Consider the following 16,372-nt stretch of genomic DNA (forward strand, 5'->3'; position numbering starts at 1 on the left):
CTGGATTGTTGGCTCGTGTACAGTGTTTGCTCGGAAAGCCCGGTTACTTTTTGTCTCGTTGTTTTCAGTGCGTTGTTGGAGAACATGACAAAAATACTCGCTTAGATCCGAAATACGTGATTAATACTTGACTCTAAGTAACGAAATCATGCAGATCTCGCGACATTTCCGTGTGACGAAAGGAACGTTACACAACATGTTTGATAACATGCGTGTTGTAAGAGCCGTGTGGTGTGTGCCATGCCTGCCCGTTGCTGCAGCCCTGCAGACCGCAAAGGAGCACGACAAACCGCGCAGGTTAATAATTGTACTTTAAGTCTGTTAACGCGACTAGTTTATCACTGGTGAGGTCTATTTCTTGGTTTGGGTAAGTTGTTCGACCCTCAGTGGCCCTTTGCATTCAGCAGTGTACCTGTCTACTATTTCCTTGTTTTGACTTGTGCGAAATGCAAAACACAATGTTTTGTTCAGCCTGGCGGAGATGGTTTAAAATACACTCAAGACATGCATGATGTGGGTAGATCAAAGGCCGCGTGTCACATTATGTAGTCTGGCTGGATGTGTGTGGTGTGAAGTCTAAGCATTGTTGTGCATCACGTTGTGTGGTCTACGAATGACTGTAATGCACTGCTAAAGGTATGAGAGCGTGTTGTGTGGTAGACTGCATGCTTTGTTGTGTGTGCGTGATGTTTTCAGACATACTGAGGTCACAAGTCCGGAAACAAACCTCATCACTCTCTGAAAAACAGGAACATAAATCAAGATCTTAGAATTTAAATACATTGAGTGTTAAAATACTGGAATAATCTTCTAAAAATACCCAGCATGTGTAAGTGATGTAACAATTGCTCAATCATTTTGTCCTCTGCAGTTGCAGCACAGCTTCATTCTTCCAACAAAATGCCTGAGGGACCAGAGCTCCACCTGGCAAGCCTTTACGTGAACAAAATGTGTAATGGAGTGGTGTTTACTGGGCCGGTCAGAAAGTCTGAGGTCAGCAAGAATCCCGATGTGCCCTTCACCTGTGAGGCGTATCGCATCACAGCCACTTCCAGAGGGAAGGAAGTGATGCTCACACTGACACCCATGAAGAGCGATGATCCAAAACAGAGAGCGAGGGCAGGACAGGCAGACCAGCCCATGGATGTCGTCTTTCGCTTTGGGATGTCGGGTTATTTCCGCTTCACCCCAGAGGATGAGCTGCCCAAACATGCCCACCTGCGTTTTTATTCCAAAGAGAAGCCCTGCAGAGTGCTGAGCTTTGTGGATGCACGCAGGTTTGGCAGCTGGCATCCCAATGGGACGTGGCAGGCTGGCAGAGGGCCCTGCATCATGTTTGAGTACGAGAGCTTCAGGTTAGTAATGCCGAGAGCGTCACTTGTGTTGTCTGCTCAGCCAAACCATCGCTGTCACGCTGACCAGTTAATCGCTTTGCAGGGAGAACGTGGTGTCGCACCTGTCCGACCGCGCCTTCGACAGGCCCATCTGTGAAGTCCTGCTCAATCAGAAGTACTTCAACGGTATCGGGAACTATCTGAGGGCTGAAATCCTTTTCAGGTGACAAACATGCACAACCCTCAGAGCTAGTCAAATGACACATTCTACAATTCCATGGTGGGGATGCACAGATACTGACCTTACTGGAAGGGGATTAGGTATCAGCTATGATGATCTGCATGAGAAATAGCGCTGTTTCTGATGGTTATTTTAATTATGGATTAATCTTCTTTTTTCTTACATTGCTTTATTGTTTAGTCTATAGAAAGTCCTGAAATAGAACCAACTATATAAAACCCTAAAAAAAATTAATTTTACAATGCTTTCTTTCATAAAAACCACCCCAATGAGTTCCGCTTCCATTGTGTGATACCATGAAAATCACACCCTTGCAACCGTAATGGCTAGTTTGCATCTGCAGTACCTTGCCGGAGGTAACTAGTGGTAACAAAGAACAAAAAGTGAAAGAACACAGGCATGCACACAGGGCAGACCGCCTGCTGCTCATACACCTTGATTAACAGTCGGCCTGTACACAGTTCAAAAAGAAACTAAACCAGATTTTCCTTTTCCTGTTCTGATTTGAAGAAAAGAGCAAAACACAATTCCAGCTCTCTTGTGTTTGAAGGTCTGTTTCCCTCTGATATGAAATGAATGACTTTCTTTCACTTCTTGGTTTCTCGCTGCCCGTGGGGAGGCGTAATGATTCAGACTCGCACAACAAAAGAGCTTTCTTGCCGTACAGAAGAATGAGCCTGAAGTTGTGAATCTTTTTTAGGTTGAACATCCCACCCTTTGTGCCTGCCAGGACTGTGCTGGAAGGCCTTGAGTCAGAAGATTTATGCCAAAATGACAAGCCTGTGAAAAATGAGAAAGCGGACACAAAGGTAAAAGAACCCGGAGAGAGATGCACATTTTTCAGGTCATCAGACACTCAACCCTAACCGCTTTGCATTTTCTAACAATGCCTTTCTTTATTAAGACCACAGACAGAGCTTCACAGAAGAGGCTGAAAGGGGAGATGGGTGACCTGCTGAGGCTGTGTAATATAGTACCTCTGGAGGTGGTGAGCCTAGGTGGGCTATCATGTGTTTACTGTCTAGTCTGCTGTGAAACTCATGCTCGAAGATTCTGTTCGCTTTTGAGTGAAAAAAAAAAATCGATTTTCCTGCTGCCTGTTTCTGACACGTGACTTAGGTGGAAAGGGCTACGATCCTGAGAAGGCAGACTACTCTGGCTTTGAGGCATGGCTGCAGTGTTACTACGTGGATGGAATGAAATCTATCCGGGACCACAACGGCAGAACTATGTGGTTCAAAGTGAGTTTAAGGAAAATCCTGTGTTTTAGCCTTTTTGCACAGGATTGTGCACATCATAGATACTAATACCCACTCTTCTAATTTCAGGGAGATCCAGGCCCCATGGTGCCGAAAGGTACGTAATACTTTGTGTACATGAACATCACATGGGAACATCAGCAGGAACGTATCTGAAAATAGCTGCTGTATCTGCCTAAAATCATGTCGCATCTTTGTCAAAAAACAGATTTAAAGTCACCCAAGTCAAAAAAGAGGGTAAAGAAAGAAGATGACCATGATTACACAGACAAGAAAAAGGTATGAGCGGCAACGTTTTTGCTCGACAAACAGTGAAAAGACGTAACTCTTAACATCAGTCTGATTCCATTAGGTGGCCAGGATTCGCTCAGCAGGCAATACAAAGAAAAGTGTGGTCAAACAGGAAACTGTGGCCAAAACACCAAAGAAAAACAAGGATGCACGTCCGAAGGAAGCCGGATCCAAGAGAAGAAAGACAGAAGTAAACACGTCGAAGCATGAAAAGAAAACAGCTGCACGTAAGAGGAAGAGCAGCAGTGCAGAGCCAACAGCTACATGTGAGCCATGATAATGAGTCAAAATGAAACCTTTTCTTTCTACAGGGGGCAGAATTGAAGGAATTTTGATCTTGCTGTCATCATTGTTGCAGGTCCACAGAGGCGGAGCACGAGAGTGACCAGACAGAGCGGCAAATAAAAACAGAAAGGAGGGACCCTTGTATTGTTTCTATGTTTTTATACGCGTTTTTAAATAAAACATATTTCTGCAAAAGTTCTGCAACTCTTTATTGTAGTCATGTACCTCAAAAAGATGCCCTTCACTAAACTGTCAATAGAATGGCACAGGATACATTTTAGTGCATTTCTGTTTTCTATCCTTCGAGCTAAAATATTGTATTATTACTCCACTTGTGACCACGCGGACACCTCGTAAAATGCCATCAGCGTCACAAGATGAGGAGAAGTGACACAATTTGAAAGGGGCTGAAGTTCACAGTGATTCCCTCTGATGTCATGTGTGCTGGCTGGCTGGCGTCTTGTCTCTCCAACAGATCGCAACTGAAAGCGGGGAGAATAAAAAGTTTCATTCTTAGAAGACAATAGACCATTAAAGACGGCAGACAGCAGCTAATACAATAAAAATAGAAATACTCACTGCCAGGCTTCCCTGACTGGAAGGGTGGTGCAGACAATTGCAGTCACGCTGCTCCCATGCGACTCATAGAGACGGACTACAAGTGCCCCCTTCCTATCCTCGGCCTGTTAATAATAACAATAAACTATATTTATATGCCACCTTTCATACAAGAAATGCAGCAAACTGATTACAGGTATCAAGAGGAGACAAGAAGAACAAACAAAAAAACTGGGACATAAAGTAAATGTACAACAAGAAATGCTATTATTAAATGCTAATACTTTTCAATTATGGGATCATAAACCAAAAACGATTTGTTAGCCAATGATCTGACGTTAAAAGAGCTCATTTCACTGCTACAATATGTTTGACCTTGCTTGATTTGTGATTGTGGTGGAGGTGAGGTGGAGCGATGTCTGGTCCCTGGTGAAAGTGATGGAGGGAGGGAAGGGGGGCACAGAACCCCTGACTAGGACAGAGACGTCCTCTGAATGCCTCGAGTAAAGTGGAGCTGGACTGGACGAGGGTGGACAGATACAGGCTGTTTGCCTCTGTTAGCTGGCCTTTCTGCTTATCAGTGCATTCCTGTGATGTTTGGATGCATCCCATCAGGCTGAAAGTGATCTTTACGGTTCCAAAAGACAGCATGGGCGAGGCACACTAATGTCAAACATGTATTCAGGGCTAGGATTTGTTTAATTTCCCCATAATTGGAATGAGGCCTGAAATTAATACATGTTGGGACTGACAGATGTTCAGCTTCTCCATTAGCAGGCAAAAGTCTTTTTTCAGGACCTCAGAGCCTGTTTTACTTCACAGAACGTCAACAGACCCAGCCTGAGCTATGATCTTCCTGTTATTTGGAAGTGTAGAGAGGATATAAGTCAACAGGTGCATTAGCTCCCTGACACATCTGTCACTTAGATTTTCAGTCTTGGCCATCATGACATGCTTTGTCCCCAGTCAGATGGTGTCCGGTCTTTCCTCTGGCCCTCAGCCCATCAGTTGCAGAGGTACCAATACTTCTTCTAGCGTTTGGCCTAGCAGTGCTTTTTAGGCTATTTCTTGGCGTTCAGCCTTAATGTCAGTGGTGTGATTAGTTTTTCCCTGTGCTCAACATGGTTAGAATCAGCACACCTTTCATTGTTCAGAGTCAGTGAGTTGTACCTGTTCTGCACTGAGAGTTCAGGTGGTGGACTGAGCATTGGTGACCTCTAATTTAATGTCTTGCTGGATTTGCTTTTGCGGCGAACGACGTCAGACCAGCTCTTGGCTGGAGCTGATGCTCGTGGTCTGGCGCTGCTGCTGTGCCAGTAAGAGGCCTCATCAAAGAAGGCTGGTTGTGGAGCCTCAACAGCTGATCCAGTGGCGTTAGGACACATCCAGGGCAGCGTGTCAGCCAAATCCGTGACAGGACGCTCTACAGCTGATGTAATCCTGTGTATAAAAATCTGTCTGATGTCAGCACCTTGTACAGTAGCTGCTACAGAGTCAGGGTTTCACTCATTCTCCTGTATTTGATGCAGTATTTCAATCTTCTTTTTTAATCTGTGCAGCTCTCTCAGTAAGTTGCTCACGGGTATTGCTGTCTTGTCTCCGTCCTGAGGCTTGTGCTGTACTGAGTTCATGCTTGCACAATACTGTAGAAGTAGTAAAAGTGATAAAAAGAAACATGGTGGTAGCCTTCTGTGTCTTTTTTAGATTAAAGTCCGAGTGATTTATAATTATCCAGGATCCACTCTCTGTAGCTTTTGGCAGAAAAAACGAGGACGTCAGCAAAAGAAAGGAAGCAAAGCACAGGGCAAGCAGAAAGGCCTCTCTTATGCGGTTTTATGTGGGCATTTCATACGTTATTCTCACAAAGTTAGAATAAACACAGCGGAGGAACGTCACCACCTCCTTTGTGCAGTGGTTACAAAAAGTGGATAAAAAGAATGGACTCAAGTGCACACTCCAGATACAAGTGGAGACAGCGGGTGGCCATAAGGCAGCCTCACAGTGAGCAACACGAAGGTCAAATCAGGCAAGTAAAAATCAAACACAAGTCCAAATCAGGTAATCAGAAGAGAAACAAGCCTGGAGACATAAAATATACCAAAGACAATCAAGCAGAGAATAAGAGTGTCATGGTAAATATAGTAAATGGCCATTAAACGGGCTAAGTGGATTAAGTCAAGCCAGGTCAAGCTCAGCCTGTAATGGGATACCTGTTTAATGGTCTCGAGGATAACCGCTGCGCTGCTGACGGAAAAAGCACTCCAAGGGACGGTATCAGGAGTGCACTGGATTGACCTCAAAGGGAAGTTGAGGTTGTATGCACACTGGATGATGGACGCATCCTGGAACGATCCTACATTACGACAGAGAAAACTGGTGATGAACTTGTGAGTTCACGGTCAGAGTTTTAGGTTTAACGAGAACAAAACGGTCAAATCCTACCTGTGTGTGGCATGACAGCATAGGTGAAATGATGCGTTCCCATATCAGCATTGGCATCGGGGGCCTTTGGCGCTCTCAATCTAAGACACAGACACCAGCTGTTAGACGCATGTATTATTTAAATTTAGCATGAATTGCTTGTTTTACTGTTGTATAAGAACAGCGGGGGACCTCACAGTGACAGTGTCATGGTGTTCTTGTAGACTGAATAGCCGTATTTGCAATCATTCAGCAGTGCAACTCCAAAGTTGTGCTCTGACAGATCGGCCCATTTGTGACCCCAAACCTGCGGTGGCCACCATGATGGAAAAAACAAAGCATTTCAGGAGCATTACTTTTGTTGGAACAGCACCACTGACATTGGCTGACCTGCAGTTTAGCCGTGCGGGGGCCAAAACAGGACACTGTACCTCAAACTTGGCCCAGTCCCATGACGTGTTTCTGTGTGTGGGTCTCTGCAGATGGCCAAACTGGATCTCATATGTAGCATTAGGGCTGTGTACTCGCACAGGGAATTCCACTTTGAGAAACTTGTGAGACTCTGCCCACTCCACCTGAAATCGGAGGATGCAACATTGTGCATTTTTTGGGTATTGAAGAAGTTATCAGCTATCGGATCAGCCACTCTTCAGATTTCTCCAGGTATCTTAAATGTTACCTCTGTGTTGAACTTGATGTAAGGACACATGGCGTCCAAGACAATCTCCTGCGTGATAGTGCTCTTATCACTGATCCTCAGGGTGAAGCGGACACTGCCTCGAAGCCCACCTGTGGACACCACACGAACAGGCTGCACCACCTCCAGCACCGGCTTCCTATAGGATCATTTCTGCCGTCATGCTTTGATATTCAAATCCACAACACCTCAAAATAGCATATTGTGTACATGCAATAACAGTAATGACTGGCACCTTGTCTGCAGATGGTAGTCCATTACATCCCAAGCATCCCAGTACAGGGGGACATCATCAAACATGACAAACTGGTTCCCATGACAGCTGTCAGAGATGGCTTCCCTGAAACACAAAGAGTGGTGAGACAGATGTTAGTTCATTAATATTGATGCTGTGGTAGAAAATACACACTACACAGTACAGTACCTGTTAGCATTGATCAAATTCAGTGACATCAAAGTGCCATCTTTGTTTATGAAAGTCTGTAAAATCCCGTTCTCCATGAGGACGGTGCCGTCATCCTGTAATGTTCCACAACGTCTTAGTTAGTCAAATGAAATTACAGTGAAGCTAAATTAATTAAATGCTCTCTCTATATGCAGTACACACGTTTGTTTTTTACATGGGTGCAAAGGGACAATACACACAGGTAGAGGCATAAAATACATAGAAATAGACGGAGGAAAAGGTTTACAAGCAACATATGCCTATGACAAATGCATCCAAACAGAGGGAACAAGGGAGGGTGTATGTGTATGTGTATGTGTATGTGTATGTGTATGTGTATGTGTATGTGTATGTGTATGTGTATGTGTATGTGTGTCTTTCTAACTGATTAGGGGTGTGTCATATCCTATCGTTTCCAGATAATATCGGCTAGTCACTCAACTGTTTTGGGCTAATCTGCTTTGGCTGTGCCCGGACCCGTAGGAGGGTGGTGGCTCTACTGGGATCAGGAGGTTTTTTTAAAGTATTTTTTCAATCCAGTGAAGCCTGTCTTAGACCTGCCCTGCCCTGCCCTGCACGCCCCCTCGAGACCACCGCAGCCCTGTGTGGAAGCCACAGCTGAGTTCATCATGATTTAGTGAGACTTAAACATAACTGGAAGTGGGAGGTAATGAGTTGCATAGTACATACTTGAACAGAGACAGAGACTTGAGTCACAGGCTGTGTGTCTTCGACAGGAGACAAACCGATGCTGGGAACTCTGACCAGAGCTGCAGAACAATGGATGCCACAGAGCACAGATGTGCAGCTGTAGTTTGGAAGGCCACGACATAAAAATTGTAAATATATATTTAAATAACAAACATACCCAGACCAGGTTTACCGACACCATCTTCAATCTGGATGACTTCCTGCCGCTCCCATGGCAGAGAGTTGAACACACCAGCAGAGGTGCCCTTTGACCCCAAGGCTCCACAGGCATGATGCAGCAGTCTAGTGCCATCACTGCGGATATCTAAAACACAGTTTAATGTACTTATTATTTTGGAAAACAACACAACAATATGGCTCTGACTGCAACGCTGCGACAAACTGTACCTTCATAATATCTGAGTGCGTCCTCCACAACCATCTCGATGCAGCTGCCGGGAATCACGTCATGGAATTGGTTTAGAAGCAGCAGCCTGTTTGGGAAAAAAAACAAAGAAACCACTTTAATACTGCAACAACAGACACCATTTATTTATTCATCCTCATTGTCAAACTATGATAGGATATGTGTGTCTGGACCTCCAGAGCTCCTGCAGTTTTTCCACAGGATACTGAAATGTCCTGTCCAGAGACAGCGCCAAGCTGCTCGCTATCTCAACGTCATGCAGCAGCGTCTCACACTGGCGGTTCCCTCGTTTGATCTGGAAACAGCAAAGCAAGTGTTAAAATAACACAATGAGCTTGTGGTGGACTACAATGCTTCAAATATGGATGTGGCTGCAAAGAAGCTACAAATTGGAAATGTTATCAGACTGTTATGATGGAGTTTCATTTCCTCTCATAATGAGGACTTTGACCTGTGCCTGTGTGGTGTAGGACCCGTTGTGCAACTCAAGGAAGAGCTCTCCGGTCCATGTGCATAGCAGAGGTGATTCAGCCCAAAGCTGGGAGAAAAACTTGTCAGGACTGGTCATCCGGACCCTGAGAAACGCACAAGAATTGGAGATGGAAGCGACCAATGACGTCTCTGGTTACACCTTTGTATTTCTCTCTGACTAAAACATGACTGTACTGACTAGTATTGTAAAAACACCACACAGACATCAGCAGGGATCACTAATATCCTGCTTTTACAACCCTTGGAGTCTACTGCCTACATACTGACACACCTCACTGAAAACCCCACAGTGCCCAAGAGCTGAATATAAAATGTCATGACTCATTCATTTTGGGTGGTGTTTCTGCCTCAGTTAGGGCTCAGTCATCGTGACTGACGAGTGCTGAGTGTCGGACAGGAACTGACTTGGGAAGTCCATCTGTGTCCTGGACCCGCTGCAGTCTGTCCAGCATGAGCTGTGTGGGTCCACCGCCACCATCACCAAAACCAAACAGCACTGCACTGTGGTTGGCTCTGCCTTTGTCTTTGTTATTCTTCACAGTTTTCAGCAGCTGTGGGCAGAGAAAACCCAGACGAGAGTCAGCTTTGAGAGGCTTGTAAATATTCTCTTCGCAGTCTCAACATTCACCACGTTAGTGTCCTATAAACTCACGTCTTCGACCTTGGCCATCATTCCATAGGAATTTCCAGGTGGGAAGTGAGTTAAAACCTTGGAGCCATCTAGACCTTCCCAGAAAAATGTGTTGTGCTGTTAGAAACAGAAATCAAAACTTAAGATTTTTCAAAGGAACCTTTTTTTTAACTTTGTGCCTTTGTGCTTTACTTACAGGAAAGCTGTTGACCAGGTTCCAGCTGAGCTTCTGTGTCAAGAAACTGGAAATGCCGCAGCCCTGCATTATTTGAGGAAGCTGGGCCGAGTAGCCAAACGTATCCGGAAGCCAGAACTACAGAAAAGATTCCTATTTTATGCATTCATGATGAAAAAGTAGCCGCAAATATACAGACATTAAATATGGAGGTCAACTCAGACTATGCAGAGATCTGTGATGAATGTCCACCTCTTTGCAATGGATCCCAAACTCGTGGCTAAAGAAGCGCTGACCCTCCAGGAACTGCCGCACCATGGACTCACCTGAAGGCAGATTGCCGTCCTGATAGGCAAACGTGTAATTAGTGCATCTTAATGTGGGACCTCATGTTCATTAAAAGGGCTGAATGGCAGAAAGATCAGGTTTACCATTTCCACCCACGCTCCTCCAACTGGAATGAACTGGCCTTTCTTGACGTAATGCTTAATCTGGGAGAAGAGTCCTGGGTACCAGCTCTTCACCCACTGGAACTGCTGAGCCTGCACAAAAAGCAGCACACTGGAGAGGACTGCTCAGACTTGTAGAACAGTTATGGCTCACACAAAACTGTAGTAGCAGGGAATTACCTGAGAGCAAGTAAAAACAAACTCTGGGTTCTTCTCCATTAGACGGATCACTGTCACCCAGCTTCGGCCACATTTGCGGATGGTCTCTTCGTAGGGCCAGAGCCAAGCTGCAGATACAGTCATAAATATTAGCACATTTGACAAAAACTGATATTGCAAGATTTTTACATGCATTTTCTACTTGAAAAATGGGGCCTTTTTTTAGTAGATGATACCTGAGAATGTTGCCTAAATAATGTGGTCAAACGTTGGCAAAACTCTGATTTAAATCAGTAAATATCTAATTAATGAATAAGTGAAGAAGACTAGAAATCAGGCATTCAACACCACCTTTTTTTCAGTTTTCAACACTCACATAATAAAGATAAAATCCTTAACAGAAGCTAAACTGAGACCTGAGTCTATGTGGCAGTGACCCATGGCATGAGCGGTGTGCTGGCTCTGTCCGTTCTGCTGGCTGAAGAACTTGTGAGCCAGACTGTGTGCTTTGGAGAAAGAGCTGGGATCGGTGGGGTCGCACAGGTTCACCATCTCATTGACAGTGAAGAGCGCCTGGTAGCCTCGTTGCTCTTCCTCTCCGAGTTCCTGTGAAGGAAAAGAAAAGACTCTTGGGAAGTTTACGTTCGTTTTCACTACACGAACACAGCTTGTGCTGTTCTGTGTGACCGCACCTTCACGATGTCGATCAGCATCTCAAAATCAGTCAGCAGCTCCCGTACGTCCCGGTTAAACACCACCAGCTCCGCCCTTTGTAGAGAAAAATTCCTGTTTGGATCTGGAGCTGCAATCATGGACCCTTGACCAGCTCCAAACAGCCCATTACAGGCCACCTCTACATAAAGGGTGACACTGGAGAACAAGAGAACATATGAACTCTTTAGCTGAGAGGTGCACAAAAGCTCAGGAAGCAACGTTGGTAACAGAAGCGGCTGACTGACCTGTGTGGCTCCTCATCTTTCAGACAGTCAGACAGGATGTAGCTCGTCTTTTCACCCTCTTTAGTCAGGCCCTGCAAGTCAACACGTCACATGAAACCTAGCCATGGGTTCAGAGTAGAATGTAGACACTTTAACCGAATCCGACTTCAGTAAAACTGCTGCTTGATCACCTGAACTGGCTGTTCATCTCTCCAAACCATTGCTTCTCCATCACTTTCCCACAGCAGATGAACCTCTTTCCCTCTCCAGGATTCAGGGATTTTCAGGGTCAATTTGAACCAGCAAGTCCACCACCTTCAACAATATTCCTCCTTATTATTTGTATCATATTTAATATTTATCCTGCATATTAGCCTATTTTGTTGCATATATTTTCTTATTATATATATTGTATGTCTGAATATTTGATATATTTATTATGCCATGCACAGCACTGAAGGGGACAGCAAAGCATTTCACTTCACAGTGCACAGTCATGGTGAGTATGTGATAAATGAACCTTGAACATCAAGCTTGGATTCATGCCAAGATCTGAGGGACTCTGACAGTATTACTTACGTAGGTCCAAAGGTATCACCCACTTTATGAGGTGCAAAATGCTGCTTGGAAGCTTCTGTGAATGGGATCCGTTTAGAGGACAAGAAGGAGGACAGAGACTCCAGCGGGCAAGAGTCTCCATACAGTCTGCAAGAAGTAATCACTGAAAAGTCACACTTATTCACATTGCTGCATATTGCTCAGTTTGTCTCAATGGGCTTTTACAATAACTCTAACCTTAAACTCTAAAACACATTCACACTGTCGATGGTGCTCTGACCAGATCTGATAAATGGGCAGTATGCAATAACATTACACATTAACTACACAGCAGATGAACGACTGTGGGCACCATGCAGACTTTTCCTTTGAAGCAGTCTGCAAGGTGATCAGCTTCAGAGTAGAGCACACCTAGACCTCAATGCAATATTCCTAAAAGACAAATCAGAAGAAAAAAAAATCCTAATTGCATGCAAAGTATGTTGAGGTCAGTAATAACTTGAGGACTCCCTGTAGGGATTGCAGTGATTGACAGTTATTTTTGTTTTGTTTTTCATTGAAACTCACTTGCAGACTGTTTTCTAACTGCTAATAATCTACAAAGAAACACTGTGTGCAGAATAATGCACAGTTACTGTGATTTACGTCAAACGCCCCTCTGTAGAACCCACCAGACAGCTGCACGCTGTGTGCACCGTCCAGTCAGGAGTGAGGGTCTGTGCAGCTGATGAAAGAAGCCTTACCGTCCTCTCAGGTTGCAGTCTGTGAAATAAATATCAGAGATAAACTTCTCTGCTCTCTCGAGCAGACTGCGCCTGTTTTTCAGCACAGGCTGATGATACATGACGGATAAGACGTACGAAACACCTGCAGGTCCTCACGACTGCGAGCTCTCATAGCACGGAAGATAAACTCCAAGTCCTCAGACGATCCGGAAGTAAAAGAGTTATTGTGATTGTAGTTAAAGCAAGCAGCCACTAGATGGCAGCCCTGTTCAACATGTGCCAGCAATGGGACAAGGCTTTGACTCTCAGGCGTCATGAGGGGCAGGTGAACTCAGTGGCTATATTTATGGTTTTAACAGGTCAAACTGGTGAAATTATTTGGATGTTGTTAAAATATGATCTTGAAAGGCAGGTTTCCCATCGAATTTTGGAAAAGGCAATGAAAATGACATTTTGATTAAAAACACATAAATATTTTTATTTTTTATTCTGAGACAGCAATTATGTACACTTTATTATACACAATGTAACACCTAAAAAACACTGTGGCACAAATAAATCCTGACCAGCTAATAAATTTAACGGCTAGAGTTTAGCACAAGGAGTGGCAACAGGATGTCAGCAGTGTAATGAGGGCATGAGCAACATTTAACAGGCAAAGTAATCTTCTGCGGGACGACTGACAGATGTCAGTCGCCCTGTGCTTCTCTTTCCTCAGTTCCTCGTCACCAGAGAGCTTGTTTAGTCAGTCTAAAGTATCTAAAGCATGCAAATACTGCACACTGAACACAAACTCAGAGGCATCTTAAATGATCCAAATGTAATAAAGACAGAGGAGATGACACCATGGCCAAGGGAAACCCTGTGAGGATGACGACATAGTAACTCTCCAGTGATCCTGTGGTTAACTGTACCAGCTGCAGTCTAACTGAGAAGCTCTCAGGAGTGCTGGGGAGTTAGTCTTGTGATCAGGCTAGCGGACAAGGGTTAGGGGTCAGCCCACGTGCAGCCGGACAAACACAAAAGCCTTTTTTTTCTCAGCATTATTCGCAGGGAAGGGACTGTGTGTTTTTGTGTTTGTGCAAAGCCAAGAACCCTTTTATTATAAAATCCATAGAGCAGCTCTAAGTACAGGCTTGGTGGAATTGTGGCGTAGCCCATCCCTCTCAGGCCACGCTACCATCGGGGATGTCTGTCGACTCCTATCCCCCTGTTGTTTGGACTGTGGCTGGGCTTCCTTCCATGCCAGGACGGCCCAAGGGAACGGGTGCCATGGTCGGACTTGACCTGTGATTCTCATTGTTTGCCTGGATGCTTCTGTGCGGGGCTCTCCGTAAGAAACTCACCACATCACGTTGGATAAATAAAGGGGGATTAGAGAGGGCAGCTGCTCCTCTTGCTCTAAGGAAGTAGTCATACAGCATAAAACACTCTTTTAAACATCCAGCACGGAGGCCTACCATGTTCTGCCTGCCACAACACAGCAAAGGACCAGACTGTGGCTTGAGAAAAAAGTGCTTCCCAAAACCCCAGAGCCACATGCAAACATTATCATGTGATCTATTTAAACCTTTCATGCTTCCGCAACGTTTAAACTGACCCATGGGGCAATTTCACAAATACAGAACGAGTGATGCAAGAGGACAACGGTCTCGTGGTCTTGTTGAAGTTCCATTTGAAGCGAGATGAGCTATACTCTTGAGCCGTACTCGTCGCTCTCCCCAATGTCGTATCCGACACCTTTGCTTTTGTCCTGTTGAGCACCAGCTCTAAGGAACAAAAGAACCATAATGCATTCAGAATTTGATTATATCGCTAAACACATGCGATTTAGATAAAGTTAAAGTGTAGATAAAGTGTTCTCCCCGTAAGCTGTAGATTTATTTCATAGCCAGCAAGTGACTCTCGCTGAGGTTTGTTTTGCACTCAAGGAAACGTTTTACTTCCATGATATATGAACAAGATGTGGAAGTGTTGTGTGAACCACAGCTCTTTTAATTTATCCACATTTTTCATTCCCTGTTTCCTTTTCCTCAAAATGTTAGCCACGTGCAAACGCGGAAATGCTGCTGCTGATTTTTTGGTGGAAATAAACATAGAGTCATTACTTTGGAAGGTGGAAGAAAGAGGAACATGTGGAGACTGGAGGAACATTTGACACTGTTTAATGCACAAAGCCTGCCACCAACCCATCTGTGACAGGCCTGTCACTCAGCCTCGCACCTCTAAAAGCGGATTGCGCATCATTAGCATAAAGAAATGAAAGGGGAGAAGTGATATGTGCTGATGAAGAGACAGCTTCAAAGCACATTTTACCTCTGGAGTGCCTCTTATTTACATATTTTATCTCGAAGACATTTTCCTTTTCTCCAGGTATAGTTTTGAAAGCAGGAGATGTGTTGAGATGAGTGATTTATAATATCTGGAAGATGGGTTTGACATACAATGGATGAGATTTGGTCATTTCATCATTAAAATCCCAACAACCAAAAAACATGTATTTGAAATCTGCCACTTAGATATAAATTTGGAGACCATAAACAATTAGTTTTCTTTTTCAGTGTCTTTCAAATATTCCATTATTATTTTCATTTTTTCCACACGTGGAGAGAAAGTCATGTTTTTCTTCCATTTTATATTTTATATATATATATATATATACTTTAAGATCAGCAGTTATCATGAGTTTTATGTTGTGTAAAACTGAAGGTTTACACAACATAACTATAATTCAGTCCTCTCCACATTTGTTTCTCCCTGAATGTAGAAGTTATTAAGGTTTAATAACATAGCACGAAACCTGAAGGTTCCTCTCTGGATTCAGTTTCTCGCTTCCTACTGAATACCTGAGCAGATTAGGACGTGTCACCTCGGTTATTCAGTCGTAAAACAGTCATGAAAAAAGCTGTCATTCATCTCCTGTTTGCCGCCAAGAACATGTTTTTCTAACAAATGTTGTAAGTGTTGTCTGACTCACGATTACACTTTCTTCCAAAGCCAGTCTTCTCAAATTGGTTAAAAGTCAAGTCCCACATGTATTCTCGGTTATGTACCACAAAGAAATCTCTGCAAATCATACAGTAATGTAAACCCAAGAAAATATTCTCCAGGGCACTCTCCTTTTTTTTTTTTTTTTTAGAAAAACCAAAATTATACAAAATGGGGTCATAATTTATGAGGCGTCACACTGTTGAGGGTGACTGAGAGCGGCACAAGTGGGTGTACGTTCCCAAAAACCCCAACTAATGAGGACATGACCCCTATAAAGTTCTTTTTTTTAAACTCTGACCCCGGATGTTAGGGTCACTTAAGGTTGACCATTCTTCTGAAATACACTCTGCAAATCATCCACTTTATATCCACAGTATATATCACCATCTGAAAAAAATCAGCTCTGAATTTGTTCACTAAACATAAACAGCGTTATGGGGAGATTCCTGCACACAGATGTCTTCAAATAGTGTGATACACACCAGGTTTGATCCCTCTGACAAACTATTCCCAGGACTTTTAATACAGTACGAAATGTACAAGTATAACTGTGGTCTTGTTTAGTTGTTTTTGTCCTCAGCTTACCTTTTTTGCCTTAATAGACAG

General features: G+C 43.9%; 2 protein-coding genes across 3 annotated transcripts; one reads left to right on the forward strand and one right to left on the reverse strand.

Annotated features, from left to right (window-relative positions):
- Nucleotides 1–7: 7 nt before the first annotated feature.
- neil1 (nei-like DNA glycosylase 1) lies at nt 8–3,607 on the forward strand. Of its 2 annotated transcripts, none has more exons than XM_070973021.1 (10): nt 8–367; nt 872–1,355; nt 1,438–1,557; nt 2,276–2,384; nt 2,480–2,573; nt 2,695–2,816; nt 2,904–2,931; nt 3,043–3,113; nt 3,187–3,391; nt 3,484–3,605. In XM_070973021.1, exons 2-10 carry the CDS (start codon nt 901–903, stop codon nt 3,528–3,530), a joined length of 1,251 nt encoding a protein of 416 aa, XP_070829122.1. In that variant the 5' UTR covers nt 8–367; nt 872–900; the 3' UTR covers nt 3,531–3,605. The 2 variants fall into 2 exon arrangements, with proteins under 2 accessions (XP_070829122.1, XP_070829123.1); XM_070973022.1 differs by having other exon boundaries at nt 42–297; nt 3,484–3,607.
- man2c1 (mannosidase, alpha, class 2C, member 1) lies at nt 3,600–12,966 on the reverse strand. The gene is made up of 26 exons (XM_070973020.1): nt 12,794–12,966; nt 12,072–12,197; nt 11,684–11,807; nt 11,514–11,584; nt 11,247–11,424; nt 10,971–11,160; nt 10,576–10,682; nt 10,378–10,488; nt 10,199–10,291; nt 9,968–10,084; nt 9,793–9,888; nt 9,546–9,691; nt 9,100–9,223; nt 8,822–8,943; nt 8,630–8,715; nt 8,400–8,546; nt 8,222–8,301; nt 7,511–7,605; nt 7,322–7,426; nt 7,069–7,225; nt 6,821–6,964; nt 6,587–6,696; nt 6,411–6,490; nt 6,179–6,321; nt 3,990–4,093; nt 3,600–3,892 (listed from the first exon to the last, which is right to left on the reverse strand). Exons 1-26 carry the CDS (start codon nt 12,892–12,894, stop codon nt 3,781–3,783), a joined length of 3,069 nt encoding a protein of 1,022 aa, XP_070829121.1. The 5' UTR covers nt 12,895–12,966; the 3' UTR covers nt 3,600–3,780.
- Between the last annotated feature and the right edge of the window lie 3,406 nt (nt 12,967–16,372).

The sequence above is a fragment of the Chaetodon trifascialis genome, chromosome 10 (genome assembly GCF_039877785.1).
Source record: "Chaetodon trifascialis isolate fChaTrf1 chromosome 10, fChaTrf1.hap1, whole genome shotgun sequence".
Lineage (NCBI taxonomy): Eukaryota > Metazoa > Chordata > Actinopteri > Chaetodontiformes > Chaetodontidae > Chaetodon > Chaetodon trifascialis.